Source organism: Chanodichthys erythropterus, chromosome 17, assembly GCF_024489055.1.
Source record: "Chanodichthys erythropterus isolate Z2021 chromosome 17, ASM2448905v1, whole genome shotgun sequence".
Taxonomy (NCBI): domain Eukaryota; kingdom Metazoa; phylum Chordata; class Actinopteri; order Cypriniformes; family Xenocyprididae; genus Chanodichthys; species Chanodichthys erythropterus.
Genome location: NC_090237.1, coordinates 39,893,617 through 39,918,645, shown reverse-complemented (window position 1 = coordinate 39,918,645; position 25,029 = coordinate 39,893,617). Strand labels below are relative to the sequence as shown.

General features: G+C 37.8%; 1 protein-coding gene across 5 annotated transcripts in view; it reads left to right on the top strand.

Moving 5' to 3' along the window:
- The window catches only part of elna (elastin a), a 76,798-nt gene that overhangs the window by 14,180 nt on the left and 37,589 nt on the right, over positions 1-25,029 (top strand). For 4 of the 5 annotated variants that reach the window (XM_067366385.1, XM_067366388.1, XM_067366387.1 and 1 more), the window contains exons 2-12: positions 3,381-3,458; positions 6,727-6,765; positions 7,534-7,605; positions 22,768-22,848; positions 22,927-22,989; positions 23,091-23,114; positions 23,730-23,765; positions 23,870-23,965; positions 24,048-24,095; positions 24,761-24,823; positions 24,915-24,953. In XM_067366385.1, coding sequence (XP_067222486.1) covers positions 3,381-3,458; positions 6,727-6,765; positions 7,534-7,605; positions 22,768-22,848; positions 22,927-22,989; positions 23,091-23,114; positions 23,730-23,765; positions 23,870-23,965; positions 24,048-24,095; positions 24,761-24,823; positions 24,915-24,953 — 639 coding nt within the window. The remainder of the gene's footprint in view (positions 1-3,380; positions 3,459-6,726; positions 6,766-7,533; positions 7,606-22,767; positions 22,849-22,926; positions 22,990-23,090; positions 23,115-23,729; positions 23,766-23,869; positions 23,966-24,047; positions 24,096-24,760; positions 24,824-24,914; positions 24,954-25,029) is intronic. The other variant, XM_067366386.1, reaches the window with a different exon arrangement.

The following is a 25,029-nucleotide window of genomic DNA, read 5'->3' as shown; positions in this document are numbered from 1 at the left end:
TACATGGGGAACAGGACTGTAAAATAAAGTGCTACCACTAAAAGTAATCTTCTCACCTTTCTTTACAGTACTGGTACTATTATAGTACTTTTATACATTATACCATGATACTGAACGATTACCATATTGATGTAACAAGATATTTACATATTATGTCAAAGAATACATGGCAATACTATAGTGTTTGAAAAACAAATAAAACATGACATTACAAAGCTTTTTGGTTTCTTTTGTTGTTAATGTTTCAATAAATGTAATGAGCAAAGTATAACTCAATTCTACAAAGTTCTGTCATGAAACTCTACAGCAGCAGCAGCTAGCAGATCTGTTCCACCAAGACCAAACATATCAACATTGTCATATCCATTACCATACCAAACACTCCAAGAGTTGTCATGACAGATGTGTACTTACAGATCAGGTGTGTTTTGTTACAAACTGTTAAGATATTGTGACGGGGTGCAGTTCCATCATGATCCTCTAGGGGTTTATGATCCCTCATTACGAAGCAATGAATTAGTTCAGACTTTATCCCTATATGGGACATTGTCATTCATAAATGACTCTAAGAAAATTGCATTTAAAATACAATAAAAATGTTCAACCAAAACAGTAATATCTCGGGCTGTCAATCGATTAAAAATTTTAATCTAATTATTACATACACTTAGATTAATTAATCTAAATGAATCACATACATAATTTTTGCTGTGAAAGTATTAAATATTTCAATTCAAATGATTCAATGCAGGGTTTTTCCTGGGTCAAAAATGGTTTTTGGTGGATGCTTTTTTTGCTAAACCTGAAAAGTATTAAAAAGTAGCATTTAAAAGTTATATTAACTAATAATATAATTTTCTACCATATACAATTGAATGCACCTAGCTAACAACAACTTGCTTTGTTCTGGTTTCACCTCACTCCAGTCTAAACTAATTAATTTTTTAGGTAGGCTTAATTTACTACACATTGTCATGTAAATAACCTGAAAATATTATGGATCATTAAGGCTAATTTTACCCACCACTCTTGCTAAATGGGGTAAGCACACTTATGTTCTCATTTCAGAGTTGTTGAAATGATTCATTATAGACCGTGTGGACAGATCAGTTGTTGTCATGATTCATTAAAATGAATCTGTTCAAATGAGTCATTAAGTCGTGAATTGGACATTAGCGGAAGTTGACGCGTCGCGTGCGAATCGAGACTGTTATTAGGACATCGCATAAGATTTGTCAACACAGAAAACACTTCACCACTGGATAGGATTTTCTTTTTGTTTACTGAAAGTGTGGTTTATGTCAGCTGCACGTGCAGGGCGCCTGTCAGAGAAGATGAGGTGACGTTCTTTTGAGCTCTATTCACACCCAACGGTTATTCAGGAAAAACATTCTCCGAATGCGCCTCGTGAAACATGGATTCGGTCTTACGAACTTTTAGCATTGTGTCAGTTGATTTAGATTATTATGTGTGAGGTAGAGAGAGTGCAAAGACGGTGCTTACTTTGAAGACAGAGCGAGCTCACGCGCACGAGGGAGGAGCTCTGCTCGTTCTGTCCGTCAGCGCAGCAGTCGTCTCCCTACTTCATTTTACAGTCAAATGGTGGCTAGAACGGCTCCAGGCGCAAAGGTCAATACGGAATGGATTAATCTGCGTTATTTTTAACGCGTTATTTTTTCTCAGATGAATTAATTGAAATTAACGCCTTATTTTGACAGCCCTAGTAATATCATATGGCATCCCCTTCAGCCAATCGATGTGCCATGTGCTTGACATTTTTGGCAACAAGGAAGTGAAGGAGACTTTAGCACATATTAGGTAAAATGCTCTCAAGGCTCCATAGCAAGTTCATTTTAGACTAGAAAATATATATATAAATTAAATTTTTTAAATTATCATTATATATTCAGATGTGCTTTCTAAACTTTTTGGTCATTTTTAATGCACATTTTGTAAAAAACAAAAAATCTGTGCTTCATGCATACATTATATGGTCCTTTTAGGGGATAGATTTTCAGTGTAGCTGCACTATTGTTCTGTACTGGCTGGCAGTAAAATAGTATTTTTGCCTTTGCTTTTTTCTTCCAGAAAGTACTGATGATGGCAATGCATCAGAAAATAAGGTCATAGAAAGAAAGGAAGAAGTTGAGGATCAAGGAGGATAGAAGCAGTCAGGGTGCTGACAGAGATGAAGAATATAAGTCATAGATTTTTGTGGAAGTCATGCATTTGAATACATTATCCTATGCCAGTTTGGAAAATGTGAGCCACATGACAACCAGAGGTCAGGAAAGATGCCACTGCCTATTGGCCTCACTACACTGACAAACACCAAAAGTGATGACTAAACAGGTCAAGAAGATTGAGTTGCTTGTGGAAAGTGTGGGCTACACTGAAAAAGATTTTCACTTGTGCTACAATCATTGATTTGGAATTCCAAGAAAGAAACAATGATCTTTAAATGCACTTTGAAACACGAAGACATGGTTTCACTACTTTCCAGTCAGTGAAATTGCATTTGAATTTGTGTCAAGTTTTTGTCATTTTCACATGTGAGTTCCAAATGAAATATAGTAGCACAAGATGAAATGGAATGTTAATAAAGCTTTTTAATGTTTATTTTGAAACACCAAGACCTTTTCACTCCTCTTCAGAGAGTGAAAATGCATTTGAATGTGTGTGAAGTTTCAGACAGTTTGCCAAAAATAATAGAACCTAATAGGACAAAGTTATAAATGACGGCACCCTAAAAAAAGTCATGGGTCAGATGTAGAAAACTAATTTTGAAAAATGTTTTTACTCATTTATTTTTTCTAGCTGTGATTTCACAATTAGTCCCATAGAGGGTTAAGTGGTGGCACTAACAAATTTGTATTGCGATCATAATGAGTTTGTCATTAAGCTGACTATGCATAGCAGTTTGTGCACATTTTGTTTACTGCTGATGATCAATAATGATAGAGTTTGCGAGAAAATGCCATTCATTTAGCCGGTTTATGAGGCTTTTTGTGCAATGACTAGATTTCTCTGTAGCAGCACAAGCATTATTTCACTCATAATGTCCATCCTTTCCTCTTTCTTCTGTTGTATTAGTGCTTAGTCCTGTTTTGTCAGGAAAAGAAAAAGAGAAAGACATAAAATGAGCATGAGTTCATATGAATCTGACTGCAAACACATTTTTGACTTCACTTGAAGGCCGTATGATTTCTGAACTCCCGTGAGTAATTGACATCAGCAAAATGTCCAGAGAAATGCTTTTCAAGGCCTTCAGCATTTTTCAGAATTTGTTTCCTCAGAGTGAATTCTTCTTCTTGGATGTCATCTAGGTCTAGGAAAAACATACAAGACAGACCCTGACAACTGGTGTTTTTCTGTTTCAGGGGTTTATGTGCCACAGGGTTCAGCTGGAGGAGGACCAGGAGGTGCTGGATTGCTACCAGGTGCTGGACTTTACCCAGGTATAACCGATAACAGCTATGATCTGCTCACCAATTTGCTCATCATAGAGACATTTATACCAAATGAAGACATGATGATTATGATTTCAATCAGAGCTCACAGAATGGATTTCAAATGCAACATGCAATGGGGTAAAACGGGGCTAAAATCACACAAAAAATGTGCTTTCCACTACAACCATAGTGTATAACTGCAGAAAAAAAAATACATGTTTTATTAAACATTGATGGAGCAACAGATTTTGTGTGAAAATAAATCTTAAAAGTGGTTTGTTTGCTTGTTTAAAAATCTTATAAAGGTAAGAGGTGGCAAGGTGTGCCCACAGACGCACAGGGTAAAAACAGCACGAGGGAAAAGGCATACAATATTCATACAAATACTTTATTAAGTAGCTGAAGTAATATGTTTTAAACAATATCTGAGTTAATACTTGTTCAAAACAACAATATTTTCTGTTTATTTTGATAAATTCATTTTTGTTCAATAAATATACTGTAATTAAAATATATTCATTTTAAAAATACAGAAAATGAAAGCATTGAAGGAGATCCCATACAAATATTGTGAAATGTTTAATTTTAGTCACAATAAATATGACATTTTATTATACTTTTAAATGTTTGTCACATGTATGTTCTATTTTGCTTGAGTTCTTGTCCCTGTGTTTTGGTTTGACCTACTTTTCTTTGTCATCGGTTTTCCCACCACGTTTGTTACTATGGTTCCTGATTAGACATCACCTTACAATATCCCAAATGTTTCTAACTATTTGTAAATCGTGAGAATATTCCAATTTTAACCAAGGCTCCGGGACGTGTGAGGAGTCGCCTGTCAATCGAGTCATACCCGAGTTACCCTCGGTTTCCCATTTTATTTTTTAGAAACCATGGAAACAACAAAGACGCTTTAATATTTACATGTTTTAATAGACAAGGAAACAGCTGTTTTGATAAATTTATAAAAAAAATGATACTAATTGTTTGTTATATAGCTCAACACATTTATTGTTTAAATCTAATTTTCTTGATGTTTTGCGATGCTTTACCATGCCTCATAGAAAAACACTGTTTTGTGAAGTAGCTAACATAGCATAATCAGATGCAGTTTTATTTTTAGTAACAGTAATACAGCATTTTCTCCATCATACAATACGTTTTAAAATGAATTGAATGCCATTTATCAACACAAGCCATCCAGTATTTAATATGATATTGTAAAATGGATCTATCTTACTGCAGTGTGTAACAGTGTCTCACAGCAGTGAACGCACAGAGTAACGTTATAACATCATTTTCAACACTCTCAAATGTATCTAATATGATAAACAGAGCTGCGTTACCTCATACTCATGACCGGAAAAGCGGCGCCGGCGACTGTGTCATAATAAAAGTCCCGCTGCTCGTGAGGCGTGTGTTGATCAATCGCTCCAGCTCCTCGTTCAGCTCCACAACACTCGCTCCTGCTCTGCTTCATACTACAGTAACGTTATTAATCTCATCCATGAACATGATTTCTGCCCGAGTCCTATCCCTATTCTTTTGCACAGTCTGTTGAGATGGAGACCACATGTCCCAAGATTCCGCGCTCAGACTTGGCATCATCAAGCTACGCCTTTGTTTTGAATAGACCTCTAGCGACCTCTAGTGGACAGAACATTTTACACATTGCACCTTTAAGCCCTCAGTTTATTCAGTCCTTAGTTTTGTGTTGATATTGTTATGCTAGTGTGTTACTCTTTTCCAATGTTAATTAAAACTCCTTATGCTTCCATTTTCTCTCACATTTTGGATTATATACACAGCAAGTGTGACAATACCATGGTTTTATTAAAAATATGGTGATTATCTCTAAGGTGGACACCCAAATTGATATATGATATTTACCATCTGAATCTAAGCATGTCATGTCAACAAATTGAAAATTTAGCCAGCTCTTTATCATCATGTTAATTACTGTGCCAGCAGCTTTTACTCCAAATACCTTACTTTTATATATTCTTCCATTATTGAAAAACTGTTGCTTTAATTACCTTGAGCAAAACTGAAAAGAACAGTAACAAGACCTTTGTCTCAAAATATGATGTGTGTAATTTTACTGATTCTCATTTACTACATAAATCTATGGCATTTTTAAAAAACATTAAATGGTAGATCAAATTAGCACAGAATCAGCTTTGCGTTGTTGGCCGCGATCACGTCAAGGATCAGCCAAATTTCCAAGTGCATCATCAAAAACGGTTGTTAAGAAAAGTGCTCTGCTGCCTTTTACCCCGGTGCACCTTTAGCCCCTTTGTACCCTACTACTCACACTACTAACACATTTTTCATGCTGAAAGATTTAATTTACTAGCTGCTAGGAATCTAAAACCAAACTCTTGAATGTCTTCCAAAGTAGAGTTTCACACTTGGTGCTGTCTGAGGTTGAGAGCACCATCTGTGTGTGACTCGAGCAAGGTTGATTGCAAGGCACCGGCTCAACTAGAGAGGAATCAACCCCCTTAAAAGTTTGATATTTCACAATAGTATGGTGTTTATGATATATAATATAATCTATAAACCAAAATTCTACACAAAGATTAAATTAGTTATTGATTTAGTGCCAAATTATGTAACTTTTTAAAAGCGATCTATTTAATATGTCTTTTCCTTTGAAAACATAAATAACTGTAATTTCCCATTTGGAAATCAATTGGAATCAACTGGAAGAGAGTTCTAATAATATAAGTGAAGTTCCAAGTGCACAACCAAAGGAAACGCTAATCACTAAAATGGAGAGAATAAATTTTAGGAAATCAATTTATGGTCAACTTACGTGACGTTATCCCAAACGTTTTAGTTGTATTGATAATTTAACATTCAAGATCACTTTAAGAAAATGAGTGAATTCAACTAAAGAAAGATAACTGCAGAAGTGGAGAAAATGAGCGAGAAGTCTATTAAGAATTGCCCCGCCTTAAAAACGTTTGCCCCGCCCTTTTTCCCCCTTTTTTTTTTTTTTGCTTTATGAAATGGTACTCAAACCAGTCAAATAATTTTTACTTGGGTTTTCTGAGTAACATAGCATAGCATGCAAACAGTAAAGATTACTAAATTGTTTTAAGTAAGTTCAACAAATTCTTGGACATTAAATAAAGTTTACTAAAAAGGGTTAGTTAGTTAGTTAGTTAGATCAACTGTTAGGTTTTACAGTGAGTAAGGTTGAATGGTTACACACGAGATGTGTACTCATCTGCACTGATAGTCCTTTAACTCTTACTGGTTTTAACAGGTGCTGGGACGTCCCCATACAAAGCAGCAAAAGCAGCAGGTAAGATCATTTTACTTTGACTATGAACACTGTAGGGTGATTTCAGTATCCTGTATTGTTTAACATCATTCAGACTTTATTCACTCAACCAACCAACTGACCAACCAAACAATGAATCAATTTGTTGTACCTCCAAACTTAATATTAACTGAAACATTTGCATTCTTTGTCCAACTGATCAGTGGTGTAGAAATAACGTGAAACCAACAATTGATAACCTTGAGTATGAAGGCTTCAGTCATGACAACAGCAGCAGGATCAGCAAACTGAACCAGATTCAGGAATGTGTTTGGCTGCAGTATAAGAACCTTGTTCCAAACCCTCTTCAACCACAATATTTTTTGAGAATTCTGTCCTCTAAATTAAAATTCCAATATTAATTCTTTGTAATATCTGTTGGATATCAGGTAAACTCTATAAAACCACACAACCTTATCTTTTGTATTTGCAATAACGGTGGCAATGTTCTGTAGCTAGTCCAATCTAGCTTACACATTATGAACCTGATGTCCATTGAGGTTGATAACACCACTGTCTTATGATCAGTTCTCAAACTCAGCCGCTATTGTTAAGTGTGTTTACTGCCAGACCATATCAGAAAAACTGAGCTGTCATACTCCAATAACACCTATAAAAGTTAAAGTCCACCTGTGTGCCAGTCAGTGAAGTCACATCTTGCCTTGCGTGTAATGTATGCTACTCGAGCAGACACAGATAAAGCATTTCATAAATGCGAGAGGGATGCTAATGAACCACGCTCTTGTTCAGCAGGAGGATATGGAGGAGCTGCTGGCACTGGTGCTCAAACAGGAGCTTTAGGGGCTGGAGGTTACGGAGCTGGTAAGAGTTCTTCATACAAGTATACTTATTTGCATGCTTACAAGTATGGCAGTCTATGCACTTAATTAGCAAAGCAATACAAAGATTTTCTGTGCGTTTTTACAGCAATAACAATTGTAAAATGTTGCACACCAGAGTAATGAAATTTGTATCACTACCAAAGTACTGTAGTGGTACCAAGTGATGTAATGATGGTACAAAATCATGGCACTATAAAATGCACTATAGTAAAGTTTAACATGCACATAAACCATGATATACACTACCATTCACAAGTTTGGGGTTGGTATTGTTTTATAGAAGTCTAGAAGGTTTAGAATGTTTAAAATGTAAAACAATCAATGTTGAAAAACAGTTAAAACGGCTTCATATTATTTGTGGAAACAGTGATACATCTTATTTTTCAAGATTCTTTGATGAATATAAATTTCAAAAGAACAGCATTTATTTGAAATAGAAATCTTTTTGCAACAATTCTTAAAACAAATTTAGAAATGACTAACCTCAAACGTTTGAACGTTGAATGTACTTTGAGTGTACTTTGATTGTAAAATAAATGGTGGTACTTATTACATTTTGGCATTTATACTTGGAAGTCACAATAAAACCGCTGCTATTAGTATTACCAAAATTCAAGCTTCTTAGTGGACTGGAAAATCATCTCTCCAAGCATTTTATTATTATATTAGTAGTTGGTGGAAAACCTCCTAAACCAGGTAAGTCCACTGAGAATTTTGGCAATAATTCAAATAATATATCTCAATATTATTTGAAAGTTGATAAATCTGAGTATACTTGATTCTATGTTAAGTAGGAATATTGCCATGTTTCTTCAGTAGACTTTTATGTCCACTGGCTTTTTACCTATGGTCAGAATATCCTTTTTAGGTGAAATGAGTGGGCGACCTGATCGTTTTCAGCCCAGCACCTTTGTCCATGAGCTGACTTAATTATTGTAAACTTACATCAGTGCTACTCAAACAATGGGGCATCAGCGCTGATTGTGTTATTGGAACACAGGCAATACAATAAGTGGAAATCTTGGCGCCTACCAAGTGCAACTGGACCCATTCTGATACTGTAATGTAAATATTGTTGCTTTCTCTGTCAAACCAAGCACTATTGGTGCATTAGCACTATTCGGGCATAATTGAATTTCCTAAAGCAGCGCCCATTCCAGCGACATGTTTGGAGAGATAAGGAATTAAACAAATGTAACCAGGCTCGATAACTTTGGAGCAGCTCACTGGCTCCTCTGAGAAAGACCTTTTCACTCTGAAAGAGCTTATAAACTCCCAGATATCAGATTTTGCAGTGGAAGTTGTCTTTGGCTGTGATTGTTGGAGTGAAGTAGGAGATAATTGTCTAATCTTTCGCTTTTCATCTTTGAGGTAAAAATACTTAACAGATCTGAAGGGAAGCAGACGGCATTCAGAAACCAGGCCTCACATTTAGCCGATGTGCAACACAAGACCTAGCATGAACAGAAGGCTCAGAAAACGCTGCATTTAAGATTAGATTGGATGTAAGGAAGTATCTGAATGAGCTAAGGCCAGCTGTTCAGCAGTTGACCAAATTCAAAATCAGTCACAAATCTGTTTTAGAGAGCGCGAGCAATTACTGGGGCAGCAGCCCTGAAATCGGCACATTTCTAATTATGCCCCAAAATAGGCAGTTAAAAAAATTATTTAAAAAAAACTATAGAGTATTTTGAGCTGAAACTTCGCAGACACATTCAGCGGACACCTTAGACTTATATTACATCTTGTAAAAAAAAAAAAAGTTCGATGGCACCTTTAAGTGAACATAAAGAGTTGTATACAGTATCCATGCAGGTCTTAAAGTGACAGCAGACTAATAAACCTCCTGTCTGTCAATCAAGCAACAAAGAACTAAGAGAAAATAATTCACTGCTCTTGTCTGCTAGTCCTAGACTAAATTGCATGTTTGAGCTGTTTTAACTAAAAGAAACTTGTAGTGACATATCCTAAAATATGTCAGAGCCATTGTTTTCGCTCAAGGTGTACACCAGTAATGTATTTTTTTTCTTCTCTAGGGCATGTTTATAAAAGCTACTTAAATATCCTAATTGAACTAAGGCCTAATCCTAGCTTAGGTTAAGCCCTGTCTGTGAAACCAGGCCTACTTGTCTTTAATCATGTTTTGAATTTTTATAGTCAAGTTAGTAGTTTTAGCTGTGGTATCAAAATTGGAATAGAGAATTGTGAATTTTCACTGGCATCTACATTTTTGTTGTCATTACTGCCATTCATGGCCAGTAAAAAAATATTTATGGCCAGTAACTTTTCTTAAGTACTTGGCCACTGGCAGGTATGGCCCTGCATAGTACGGCTTACTCAGTTTTTTTAATTTTAGACCCACTAAAATGTTTACCTTGAGCCACTTTGGCTAAAGCATCTGGCAACTAAACAGCTGTAAATGGGCTCTTTATGGTATATTTGCTCTTTGACTTATAGTTCTTCTGTAACGAGCGATTTATTTCAGTTGATAGAAACTATACTGTGCGTATTCATGTCACAGCATAGATTATACAGTATAAGATCGTTTGCTTCCCCTAGCCATCTGCTCTACCATAAGAAGGCATAACCATTTTATAATGGTGTAGCAATTACAATCAAAAGGTCATCAGCAAAGTATGTGTATGATTCAAGTGCTTGATAGTACAACATCATGTACTATCTCGTGTGAAGCCTTGTAAAATAGAGCTAATTGTGAAGCCTGTCATCATTGTTGTGATAAACTGTTGAATTTTTGGAAACCATCAGCTGCAGTGCCTGAAGCAAAGGAGGATTCTGCATTGCTTCTCGCTGCCAACGCTGTAAAAAATGGCTCAATTTGGGTGAATAGCTTCTTCTTGTTGCAAACAGTTCGCTTACATGATGTGAAACTGTGGATGATTTTCTCCGTTGCACGTGTGTTTGATCCTATAAACATCATGCTTAGATTGGAGGTGACGAGGAAAGATTTGGCTCACAAGACTTTTCAAATTGAATTTATTGGATTAATTCTGCAATGGCTAAACAGGCAGCTGCATTTTATTTAGTCACCTGATCTCAAAACCAGATATTGTTTTGATCTGTACAGAAACCAGAGCAGCACAACCCTAAGAAAGTATGTCAGGTTTTTACTTTCCACATGCTTTTCTATTGTCTCAGTGAGAGAAGCCAGTTTGTTTCAGACTTGAAAGGGAGCGAGGGGTAAATGCAGAGAGAACGAAGGGTGTGGGCCAGGCAGATGAGCTGGGAAGAGCCAGCGAGTCTTGTGAAGCACATGTGCTTTTCATTAGCTGGCTCAGACCTGTCCTCAAACTGCAAGCTTCTGGCCTCCGATTGTGAATAATGGCTGATCCTCATGTCGCAGAGTCCACGCTGACATCCTCCAACTCCCGCAGGAGCTACGCATCACTTCCTGTGCTCGTCCCCAGGTGCAGACAATATGCTCCCAAGGCAAAAATCGCAAACAAGGCCTTAGAGATCATTCTCACTCCTGATGATATGCTTGTACGTTTACACTGAGCCATGTTTCAGTCGAACGTTTTCAAGATCGCTTTTCATTTAACCAGTCTTGCGCAACCACTTTGGAGGAGCACGGGTCCAAAAAACCAAAGGCTTCTCACCACAATGTGATCATCATCATAATAGTGTTCTACTATTAGAGTATGATTTAGCATAAAACAAGAAGTCCTTTCTTCTTAGTTCCCTTCTTGAATAGTGACACTCACAGCTGTACCACATGCATGCAGCATTAACCCAACAAGAGGTGTGTGTAAAGTGTGACGCTGGAAATAAATAACAGAGGAAACGAGGATGCAAATAAATAAGTAAAAGGAGGGAAGAAAGCAGCAGATCTTAATGTCAGCTTTGGACATTTCTCAATGCAATGTGGATGCAATAAATTAGGTGGGGGAAACAGAAATAATAATGTCATCATGAGACAAGGTTATTCCCCAAATACAGTTTCAAAGATGTGTTGACAATGCTTTCCCCATTTCTTAAAACATGAACTGTTCAAGCATAAGTACTACAGAACACATGAGAACATACTTACTGCAACACTACCTTGTTTTTTTGACATGTACCATGGTAATTCCACTGTTTTGAGCATATACCTATGGTACTAATATGTATATATATATATATGATAACAATTCAACATTACAATACAATTTAAATGAATAATTTTGAACATTTAATAATCTTAAAACAATCTACACATAAACCCATTTAATAATAATAATAACAAAAAACAAATATTTACATTCACATACTAAACATCATATTTATTAGCTGAGCCTTTAATATAATAGATCTCAACAAAGGATTTTTTTTTTACTGGCCCTTTTTTTTTAACTCCTTCCCGCCACTGATGGAAACTTCCATAATTTATGAGACAACTCTTCGCCGCAAATTGACGTCATATTCCAGCTTTCCATGTTTTCACTGTTATACTCTAGAGAACGCTATTATGCATCTTCTGAAAGAGCACTGAATCTCCTGATCAAAACACAGGCGAAAAAGAAGCATATGTAAAATAATATGATCATCAAAATTAAACAGCATATGAATAAAAAAAGCCTAACGTTACTGAATGAAATGTCAACCCAGCAGGGTATTTATGTCAACCCAGCTTCAAGGGTGTTTATGGACTCGATCTACCCCATCTGATCATCGTTGTAAATCCAATACAGACGTAGTCTTTGACAAAAATGAGATTTTCTCTGCTTTTTGCACAAAATATTGCTTTTTTATTAAACATTTTATTACCCACATTCAAATGTTGCTAAAAAAAAGAAAGAATGCATGAGGCTTGAATAAAACAGTTTTTTTGTTGTTGCTGTTCATAAAACGTAATATTCTGGGGGCCATGAACGTTAAACAGACCCACTCAAGACCCAACCATGAAAAAAAAAAAAAAAATCGCTGTCGGGGAAAGAGTGACGGCGAAGTTCTTTTTCATTCTTCATTTAGGGGTAAAACGAAGTTTGAAATACGCGAGCAGCGAAATATTATTTTCGAACATCTGTTGCCGCCCACATTGTGGAGAGTGGCATTTAGATGAATATGTAAATACAGTATGTGCTGCGCGCTTTCCTCTCAGTAACAAAATAAACAACATGAGAAAACAGCAAGCAATTTTTTAAATAAAAAACATAAGAAGAGCATCTGATCATAACAACATGGGTATGTTAGCATGAGCTCTGCAAATGAGCACTCCGGTAAAGTCACGTCATGTTTATTTATGTGGTATTTCATTCAATAGATTTCTTAAAAGCAAGCAGCTTTACAGTATCAAACATGGAAAACAGTGTCAGTGCTTCATTTCATCAGAAGCACAACTTAATTTCGTACTATAAAGCGGCTATCCAGTATGTTCATGTTTTCACCCACGGAGATCTTACCTCTAGCGAAATTTTCCTGAGAGTTTGCTTTGGCAAGCCATTTCGAACTCCCAAAACGAACACAAAATGAACTTCGTTTAGGCCTGATTTTGTTCGAAATGATGTCACATCAATTCATTCTTCGATTTCGTTTGAAGTATATCGGGGCCTTAAGGTTATGACACCAACATTTTACATACCAGTGAAAATTCACAGTTCTCGAATACAGGTTTTATACCACAACAAAACTATTAGCCTAACTGATATAAAGTTCAAACATTATTAAAGACAAGTACAAACATCAGAATAAGGAAAGAAAATAGTATTGCAACTTTTGTTTTATGCTGACTTTCTGCTGACAGCAGGTATAGTAGGCTGCTGTCACTTTAAGACCTGATACACATCTGATTTTCTCCCAACTCTTTACATTCATTTATGACTTTTAAACCCATGTAAGACTGTGCCTACGTGGATGCTCGCCAAAAATTGTCATTTTGACAATGTTGTGTGTTTTTGTCCATTCAGACTTGATAAGATGTAAAACCAGAACTCAAATCTGTACTAGTGTGCTGTCTGCAGAGTGGATTGTTCACAGATACTTCACAGACACTGCACAAGTATGAATTGAGTTCTCTTTTGCATTTTATCACACTGGAATGGTTTAAAAGCATTTGAATGCTCTGCTTCGTGGAGCTTATTGAAGTTAATTGCATTAAATTTAGTAACACAATAAAAAGAAAATAATTAACCACATAACTAACTTTCTGGTTACATGAAAGTACTCTGACAACCCTGATTCCTGAGCAAGACTGAAGAGGTCATGTGAGCTCTGTTTATTGGTCATATCATATCTCAGCCCTGACTTGTCAGAAAAGTATTCAGCATGCACAAACCTCATGCATATGCGAACCATCTGGGACATGTTTCACGCATTGACATTTTCGACTTTGATTTCATTCTTTGAGATGTGATAAATAATGGAAATAAATGATCAGGTGGTCTGTGCCAGTTCAGACTGCACTGGGAACCCATCCGGGGGTGATATGTTTGTGTTCTGCCTAGTGAGATGATATGGATTGAGTGTTTTTGTGGCATATTTCTGGAATTGCATGAGTAAGGATGACAGAAGCAGATGGCGTTTCACCCCAGTGCACTCTTTCATAAAACCTACATAAACATTTCATAAGCATCTCTTTCGGTTTGTGACAAATGATGTCTTACAATGAAGCCACGATGTCAGCGTTTGGTTGTCACCAGTGATTTAAATCATACAGCTTGTGAGCGAGTAATGTTAAAGATGAAGTCATATACGACCACCGAACACCTAAGTAGGGTACAGCTATCATAAACCCACATACTCAAAGTTTATGAGACATGCAGGCACTCTTTGAAATCAACAGTGTTGGGAAAGTTACTTTTAAAAGTAAAGCATTACAATATTGAGTTACCTTCTAAAAATACGAACTAATTGTGTTACTTAGTTGAAAAGTATGAAAAGTATGCGTTACATAACTTTTGCGTTGCCTAGGTAACAGGTAACGCAAAAGTTATGTAACGCATACTTTTCATACTAAATGAGTGATTGTAATGTCAACACAACTGCTATTAAAAAACACTGGTTGAGAATAGCTCTCTTTAGGTGATCTAGGGATTCACCTCGAATGGCCTATGAACCAAATCTAATCACAGATTCCTCAAAGCATTTTAAATCAACAGAACATGAAGTGGAGTTAAAGAATCTGTATAGAAATTGAAACAGCTCCATGTTGAAGGGAGGTAGCAATATTTTGCCTCATTTTAGCAGTATAGGAATGCCTTCATGGTTCTGGACAAGCAGGTCTAAAGACAACCAGCAATGCATGTGAATGAGCCAGAATGCAGTTGTTGATGTCATCCATGGACCCTCTTTTTGTCATGTGAAAAGAAAAAAGGACTATGCATGTCTTTATTTTTTTCTTTCTTCAATTTAGTAACTGGCCATTTACTTGCTGTAGGGTTCACGAGGTATCCCAAGCTCACAGGTCAGTGGAAATGACTGCGCCTGAGATCCTTCCAATAATCTCACAGGAATTCCGTGCCATTTGAATTCCAGGATGCTGTAGTCGGTTCATTGCAGTTGCCGTCAGTTGCATGGATGAGGGCCAATGAATTCTCTGCTCTCTTAAATTAAATTGTAGGGCTTGTCCAACTGCTCCAGGCGAGGACGGGTAGAGGGTTGGAGGGGGTTTGTGTGTGTAGATAAACTTTTGCTACTGCTCTTTACTCCTGACTCCCTCTATCTGGTGCTTTTAACATTCCTTCTTTAATTTCGACTCTACCTAAATGGTGTTTTGTATTCAAATTATTCTTATGGAATGTATACACCAGTCATGCATATAACTGGCACCCAGCACCACAACCTCATGCCTGAGCCCTAGACAGGTTGGATGGCCACATGCTTTGAAAACTGAAGGCATTCTGCATGAGCTGGTTTAAGCCCCTGCAAACTTGCCCCTGCAAGTTTCTGATGCACTTTTGTTTAAACAAAAATCGCAAGAGAAATTCTGATTAGCTGAAGTTGATTAATTATTGATGATTCAATCATCATGCAGTGGTCAGAATCAAAGAGATTTGCATTGCAGAGTATGATTTAGGAAATATTTGAGTGGTAGACGCCACTGCCAGTCACTGACCATTTCTTTTTTAACGATCATTAACCATTATTTTCATTAATGGTAAACGTTTGGCACCCTGTGCTGCCAGATTGTTGTAGATTAATAGTGAGGGCCCTGTGTGGGATTCATGGGGGCTAAGTGAGGGCTGCCCCTGCAGGGCCAGCACTAAGGGGCCAACGTTTTGCCAATGAGCAAATTCTCCGGCTTTTTTGCAGGCGCTGGACCTGAGCTGGTTATAAGCTGGTCCTGAGCAGAAGCTAATTGCTTAGGACCAGCTTTGGACTAGGGATGCACCGGTTGACCGGCCATAAATCGGACGTTTTTTTGTATTTTTTTCATCCGATTTTTCCGGAAGCATACCTAACATACCTAACCAGCATATGCTGTTATTTTCAACAGGGTAGTCTATTCTCAAAAACCAATGGAAATATATTCACATTCATTATCCACATAAAGTATGTCTATTCTATGCTCTGCAGTCCCTTTCATTTTGCCTAGTATTGTTGCAGGCTAGCTGTAATGTATCCAGATCCTGTTTTAAATTAGCATAATAGATATTTCTGTAGCATGTGAACATTTGTGCAGAGTTTTGTGTGTGTGCATAATTAATGGTCATTTGGCAAACAAGCATAAATCAGTGAGGCACATGATTAATTAGTGAATTAGATAGGTTCAGGGTTGGTGCAGATGAAAAATGAACACATTTATATTGAGTTTATATGTTTCTGACATTACTAATGAGTTGTCACTAACAAAAAAAGTACCAAAACTGTGTTTTTTGTTTGTTTGTTTGATTGTTTGTTTGCTGTTTTCAGACATGGTACCATGGCAATACCATTTTATGGGTAGGGTCACTCAAGAGCCCTGGACAATATTCCAAAATAACTGAAAATTAAGTCTCTCCCATCTAACATTTTAACCTATGCAGGTTATTGTCTTTGACAAATGGCACCCAGCTTAAACATTCTGGTTTTCTATACCATCCATTAAAAAGTATATGCTGCTTCCTGTCCTCCTCTTTAAGTTTTTGTGAGTGGGCAGAGATATGTTTCGATAACCTCCATGCACTCTGGGCTTGTTGGGAAGATGGAAAGTAAGCAGACAGTTATATATTCCAGCTGTACTTGGAAGGTCTTCACATTCATCAGGAATAGATGTCTTGCCTAAACAGTCCTCATAGTGCTTGAGGGAGGTTTGCTGTCTGACACCGGGAAACCAGGGGAGTGCATCATTAACTAATGGCAGACGCACCTGTCTGGGCGTCTGATCCACACGTCTGAGAGTTGCTCTGACTAATATAATAGTGAAGATTATATGCACTAAGAAACTAATGAATCAACAGGTTAAGCTAAATTTGAGATAATAATTAATTAACAAAAGGACATTAGCAACAGTTAATCCAAGAGCATTCCACATTTTTGAGGCTCTGTGAGTTCAGATTTGCTAGCAGGACTTAGTATCACATAGCCTAACTTTTGACATAAAGTCTGGCCTATTTTACAACTTATTCTGGCCTGGAACAGTCCACTTAGACATGTCTGGCTGACTGACCAGTGACCAGTCATATTTTTTCATGCACGTGATGACATCTCTGAAAAATAAAATCACAGTGCTATTGGGTGTTTTACTTATTATTTACGTATTAATAATTAAAAGTAATTACAAAATTGTCACATTCAAATGCTTTGTTGTTGAAAAGAATAAGAATCATGTAGGATACCATTTTTGCCTTTTCCTTGGGGAAATCTTATCAAAGTATTTAAGATATTCTGTCAATATCCTATAAACATCTGTGGGTTCAGCTCTAGTAATAGGCATAAAATCTGGCCAATTTTACAGCTTATTCTCACCGAGAACTAAACATGTCTGGCTGACTGACAGGTAAAGCATCCAGTCATATTTTTTGTTTGTTTGTTTTTGCATGCTGGTTAGCAGCAAATTTATCGGAAATAATTAGGCCAGGCTAACTGGAAAATTGGTTCTTCAAAATGATATTACGTTGCTTCTTGCATGTTTTACATCACTTTCAAAATGAAATGTTCAGTAACCGCACTAAAAGTTTAGTTTTCTCCAAAACAGATGAACATGAATGTGCCAACATTTTATGACATTGTTTTTTTAGGTATCATGTTCACACCTACCCTAAACCTAAGTGTTAGATAAAAGAGCATTTGCTAAAGCACCCATGTCCTTTTAGCTCACTTCTACAGGTGCAAGTGCACTTCTGTACCAGGTGAGCTGCCAAGCAGTTTACTACATTGGAAAAGACATACATATGGAGTTGGTTATGTGATGCAAACATGAACATGGATTTGTTTACAAATCATGCACTAAGTATTTTGAGGTCATAACATAGTATTGTGTTAGGAACTTTCTAAATATCAGTTTTTATTAAAGGATAATCTACCACTCTAATAAAACCCTGTTTGAAAAGGAATAAAAGTTGGACACTCACAAAAACCTTATGAAAAAAGTTAAGAAAAGATATACTAAAAAGTTCGTAAGAATGTCCTAAGTGCAATTCTTGAAAAATTCTCAAATATTTTCTTAAGAAGAAAATGACAGGCTTTGGTGTTATTTGATTGAAAGGCGGGTGCTGAAGACTCACTAAATCAAAAACACCTCAAAGCCGGTCATTTCTGCTGGCAGCTCACCATAGTTATCATAATAAATGCGCTGTCATGGGTGTTTGCAGGAATACAGATGAAGACAAAAGAATAAAGTTCCAAAACTCAAAGTTAAATAATCCCACAAGGCAGGCGAACAGGCAATAGCAACACACATTTTACGTAATCTTAATAGATTTGAGACTGGACAAAGAGTGAAGAGAAGGGTTCAACTAATATAGCAAACACAAACGTGATTATTAATCAAACACAGCTGAACAGAACAAACTCATAATGACAGTGAACATAGCAACCAGGAAGTGCAGAAATACAAACAAACAAAAACAGAAACTGAGCAAATACAAACTAAAAGTCCATGAACTGAACTAAACTGAACATAATGGTGACAAAATGCCCCCCTTTCGGTAAGGCGTGAGCTCGTGCTGTGGTGATGATGATGACTAGTGAGGCGATTTTGGAGGAGGACGAAGAGGTGGTGAAGGGATGAAAACAGGAGGTGGCGAAGGGATGGTGAGGGTTGGCGGTGACGGAGGATTTGCAACTTCCAAACGATGGCGGCAGCGAAAATTGAAAGAGCCCTTTTGCACAGACCCAGAGCTCTCCAGTGCTGACAGCCCATGGCAGTGTCGAGGTAGGGAGGAGCCAAGATGGTGTTTTGGTGACTGACGGCATCTAGAATCCAAACCAGACTAAACCATAGAATCCAAAGGCACAGATGGGGGTCAGTGGAGCTGAGTGACGTTGCAGGTTCAGGAGACCTTGACACAGCCGCGGCAACAAGCGTCAGAAGCGGAGCCAGAGTATCTGAGGACTGGGGTGATGCCGCTGTGACCGAGGACAGAAGCGAAGCTGAAGGGAAGGAGGAACCCACTGCGGTCTAAGGGGTGGAGGGACGGAGCACAGCGGATGGCCCGTATGTCTGTGATGGAAGTAGAATGACAACTGGCCAAGGGGAGCCGGTGGGACGATGGAAGCTGGTGGAGCCACTAGGCCGAGGGTCTCCAGTGGAGCCGAAGGTGGTAGGAGCCAAGGCGGAGCCGACAGGTCGATGGAGTGAAGGGATCAGAGGCCGGAGGTGGAGCCTGCTGCTCAATGTCACAGCAGGGAATCCTTGGAGACTGGGCTGTAGACATTTGGCAGCAGTGGTGATTCAGAACAAACTGATAAATCACAATCCAAATGGTTCTTTATCTGGAAACAGCGATGATGACTCACTGGGTGTGATAGGGTGGGAGTTAATACCTCTGCATTGAAGTCCATCAGCCAGTTCTCTGTCATTGTTCCCTCTGCCACTAGTGTTGTAGGCTCACCCCCCTGGTCAGACTCACTCTGGGGCTGCTCTTCCGAGAGTGAGTCTGATGCTCTGTCCTCTCTTCCATGGGCTCTGGCTCACTCATTTTGGCGGATTGTCCCTCAAGGTCTGCGGGGGGCTCATCCGATTTCTCCTCGGTTAATGGTACAGAAACAGGCTCTTGGTCTGGCTGTTCTCTAGAACAAAGCAGGATGCTCTCCAGACCACTAATGACGGCCTCCCTCCAGTCAAGTCCTGTGGTGTCTGGGAGGTCAACAGGGTGGTGATAATTAGCCCTGATCCAGAAAAGTGACTTCAGGGTTTCATCGTCATAAGGGCAGGTGCTCTCATGGCTCTTCTGAGCCACAGCTGCTGCATAACCCTTTACTTTCTGGGTCTGGTCTTCTGTCACGGGTGTTTGCAGGAATACAGATGAAGACAAATGAATAAAGTATTATGTATACACAATCATTCTAGTGATGTTTTCCTGAGCGATCGGTGTCACTTCAGAGTACTCTCTGACATTCCTGGTACTAGTAATATGTATTATGTGTATCTAGTTTTAAATGCTTAATATTTCAAACAACCCAATATATTCATTAAACATCTTACCTTTGGGGTTTTAAAACAGGTTGGAGGTTATCTTAACTTTAATAAGATATTTAAGATGATTTTTAAGAACATTCTTTTCAGAACTATTAATATGGTAACACTTTACAATAAGGTTCATTAGTTAATATTAGTTAACTACATTAGTTAGCATGTACTAATAATGAACTGCACTTATACACCATTTATTAATCTCTGTTAATGTTAATTTCAACATTTACTAATACATTATTAAAATTTTGTTAACATTAGTTAATGCACTGTGAACTAACATGAACAAACAATGAACAACTGCATTTTCATCAACTAACGTTAATGAAGATTAGTAAATACAGTAATAAATATTGCTCATGGTTAGTTCATGTTAGTTAATACATTAATGTTTAACTAATGAACCTTTTTGTAAAATGTTACCATTAATACTTCTTAAACTTTGTCTTAAAAAAAAATCTGAAGAAATAAGAACATTCTTAAGAAAAGTTTTTGGGAATACAACATATTCTTATCTTTTTTTTCTTGAGTTAGAAAATAATAAGAAAATAGCAGTTAAGAATTATTTTATTCTTGAGGATATTTAATTCTTGCCTATTTCTTGGGAGAATGTTATTCAAGCCTAACAGCATGGTAGAGTTGATGTAATCACAGAAAATAGTCATCACTCTATCGATTTCCAGGAAAAACAAATGTTTTTGATACTTTTCAGAGTGAAAAAAAGATTTTAAGGGCTAACAATCAGATACTGTTCAAACTGAAGAAACTTCAACACCTCTGTTTCTCTGCCTAGGAGTGGTTGTCCAAAAAAGAATCATTCCAAGAGCAAAACATATGACATTTTAGGAGGTCACAAAACCCTAGAGTATAGCATCTAAGGATTTAAAGGCCTCTCTTGCATCGGCAAAAGTTAGTGTTCATTAGTCCACCATCTGGCAGGACAGCACAGAGAAAGCCACAGCTCTCCAAGAAGAACATTTCTAACAACCTCAAATTTGGCAAAAACCATGTGGATGAGCAAGAATGTTTTGTGGACCAATGATAAAAAAACTGCACATAAACAAAAAGCCAGTCCTGCAACAAGATAAAGACCCTTAATACTCAAGCTTGTCTACTACCGAAAGGTTAAAGTAAAAGAAATGTAATGTTTCAGAATGGCCAAGTCAAAGTCTCTTAAGACGATGTGATGGACCGAGCTGCAGCTATTGGAACGGTAGGGCTGCTAGTATTGATGATCAAGGGGGTCACATGTAAATCACTACAGTAAATCACATCGGACACAGTGGATTCAGTAACTTCTTGACATTTTTGTTACCATCTGTGAACAGATTGTGGGCGTGCTTTAGCAGGGACCTTTCTTTAGCCTATGCTAGACATTTTAACTGATCCAAAAGAATTGCAAAAGGTTGGAGCCAAATGCAGACAAGCAATTTAAAAGTATATAACAAGCCAAAATATGGTTACATCTCCAGCTCTCTACAACTGTGGCAATGTTCTGCAGAGCGATGTTTTCCATGACCCTCAGCAAACCAATTAACTGTGCTAGGAGAGCAAGAGTATATGACCTCCATTTTCCATCAGCCACTGTGAGAAATTTAATCTTTTTTCTCTTGTGTCAGAAGTTGGAATACAAGGATTTAGGAGCCTTTTAAAGCTTCTCTCAGATTTATAATGGCAACAAGGCAAAAGAAAGACTGACAAGCGCAGCATTTTGCTGCACATCCTTTCCATTCCTGTATTCCTCCCTCTACCATAAAATAAGAATGCAAACTTTGTGACCTCATTTGTTTAGGGTTTCCGTGTTGAAGGAGGACACAATATAGCAATATTTTTCAATGAAGCCTAACTCCTCATTTACTCCACCGTAGCCTCTGAGACCTCACTCTAAATCTCAACTTTCTTTTCAAAATTTTCTCTGTTTCTCTCTTCATTCTTTCCCATCCAGCCCCTCCCATTTACTAAATCACCCCATAGCGTATACAGTCCAAGCTATTTGTGGATTGTGGCAGATCATCATAATTCATAATCATTCATATGTGATACTCTTCCAATTAGAAATCACTTTGGCAACACTTTATTCTGATAGTCCACTGTGACAAAGTACTAACTATAAGTAACTGCATGTCAACTAGCCATCATTAGAGTATTAGTAGACTGTTTTTTTTTAATATCTTCTAACTCTTAATAGAATGCCTGTTGGGAGGCATCAAAATGAATTATAAGTATCTTTGCAAGTTCATGTCAACTTTTTCTACTAACCATAACATAACAGTCTACTAATACTCTAGTGAGAGTTAGTTGACATGTTGCAAAGGTAGAGGAGGTTAATTTGCTCCCGAGCAACGCGATAAAGCTGCTGATAATACTGAATGGACCTTATACAGGGATGTGGTGATAGACGTCATATTTCTATATAGACATGGATCAGCTGAGAGTCAGCTGATGCGAACTTAACTGACGTGACCTACCAGAACTAACATTACGCTTGATTACATTTTTTTTTTTTACTTACACTAAAATAATTGCCAATAAATGTCCATGCCATGCATACAGGTTTTCTGAATTTGTTGATATATGTCCCTCCTACTGTAGGTGGTTATGGGGGTTATGGCGCATATGGTGGTGCTGGAAGATTCTACCCAGTGGCTGGAGGTCTGAAACCGGCTAAATCAGGTACACATCCAGTGAATAATCAGCAAAGGTTAAAGTGCAGTCAAATAATTACATATAACCATTAGATTTTCTTTTTAGGCACTGGGCTACCAGGAGGAGGTCTACCTGGTGGAGGTCTTCCTGGAGGAGGTCTACCTGGAGGTGCCATTCATTCAACAATTCCATTGATGAATTTAATTTTCGTAGTGGCTAAGCAACACAAACTGCATGACTCTCTTCTAAGTCTGATTCTATTGTTTCAGGTGCTGGTGTAAAGCCCCCTAAAGGTGGTAATATATGTCTTTGAGAGTCCATTGTTTTCATTGTACAAACACATAGTAAATTAAACATCTTTTAGGCAAGCATCTTTAGAGAAGAACTGAAATGGAAAAAGTAGGCAGAGAACTGACTTCATTCTTCATTCTCAACTATTCATACCGTAAAAACATACATGTCCCTTTTTAACACATTTTACATATAACTACATATAACATGGCTAAGACTCTTTTCATGGTACTCCAGTTGGCTTGAACTTGAATGAAGGAGCCTTAGATCATGAGCCAAATCAACAAATGTGTCCTCTCTGGGACCCCGCTGGTGGTGTTCAAGTAACACAGGCCAGCACATTACTTCAGCTTGTCCTTGGCACAGTCTGAAAGCAGCATGCAATGTCTGTTCCTCTGTGTTTGATATCGGTTGGAAAAGGGTTAAACAAATAAATGAACAGCCTGAAACATCAGCTTCCAGGCAATGAAATCAGATAAGATGACTTGTTTAATGTCAGAGGGAAGGAACAAGTGAGGCAAATTAAATCAATGAGGAATCACATGGAATATCTGCAGTCTAGCTTTGCACCCAATGTGTTTAGCGATGCGACTGAATGTGTGTTTGTGTTTGTTCAGGGCCAGGTGTAGGAGGAACTGGTACTGGTCTCCCAGGTGCAGTGAATGTATATTTAGCAATTACAGACATTGTCCTTTGCATGAGTGCATTTGAATGCTGATCCAGTCTATGACAGTCTAGTCTTTGTATTGCTTGTTAGGCCTTGGCATTCCTCAGACCGGTGTACAAGGACTTGGCCCTGGTGGGGTTGGACCTGGAGGGAAAGCAGCAAAACCTGGGAAAGCTCCAGTACCGGGTAAGCATGGGAGGGTGAAGTTGCATATACGAATGGAAATATGCATGATTATAGATCAACTTTTCAATCTTGATTTTTGCAGGAGTGGGAGTGCCTGGTCCGTATCAAGGAGGACTTGTTCCTGGACAAGGTTTGTTCTTTCCTCTGTTTATGTACTATATTCTGACCACCAGGCCCACAAGGAATCTGCAAACGTTTTTCACATTGTCGATGCTGATTGTGGGGAACATATGCCGAATTCTGTGAAATGGATCTACACATGGCAAAATATGTTCAACAGAGCTGAAGATACTCCACTCCTAGGCCAGAAACATATTATATGCAAGCATGCAAACCTACAAATTCTTGGCACACTCAAGAGGCTGATAGAGTTACCTTCAAAGTGTGTAATGGATTTTTCAGGTAGCTGAAAAAACAATTCCATTTAATTGGACTTGCTCAGCAAGATTGACCTCAGACCTCAGTTGCTCTTCCATGACAGCAGTTGACCTAAAGAAGAAAACAGACCACATAAAATGGTGCATGATATGCATATTGTGCGTTTACAAGCATTGCATTCACACACATATATATATATTTTTTATTGTAAGTATATTTGGTCCATTATCAAATTAGCCAAGACATCTCATAAACAAATGTGTTGAATTTGAATGATTTCTGCAAACATCTGTAGAGCTTTCTGTGGTTGCTGATTTCGTGCAGGCAACCTAATCAGTTATTTGGATAAAACACCAAATTAAAATTGCACACATGGAATTAATTTATTCTTGATCACTTGGATTTACATGACTACAGGCTTCAATGGACGGGGTGTTCTTCCTGGTGTAGCCACAGGAAATGGACTCAAGCCTAAATCAGGTAAACCCTCAATGAAAATGACATGTCATTGCAGTGCGATACTTCTGAAAGTAAACTATACAATATATGACTGAATGAATGTTTCCCATAGCTGCTGGTGGAGCTGGACAGGGTCTGGTACCAGGTGCTGGTTAGTACATGAGCAAACACCAACCACTTTAAACAGAATAATGATATCTGGAAAGTGTGGAAGATGGATTTTTTAA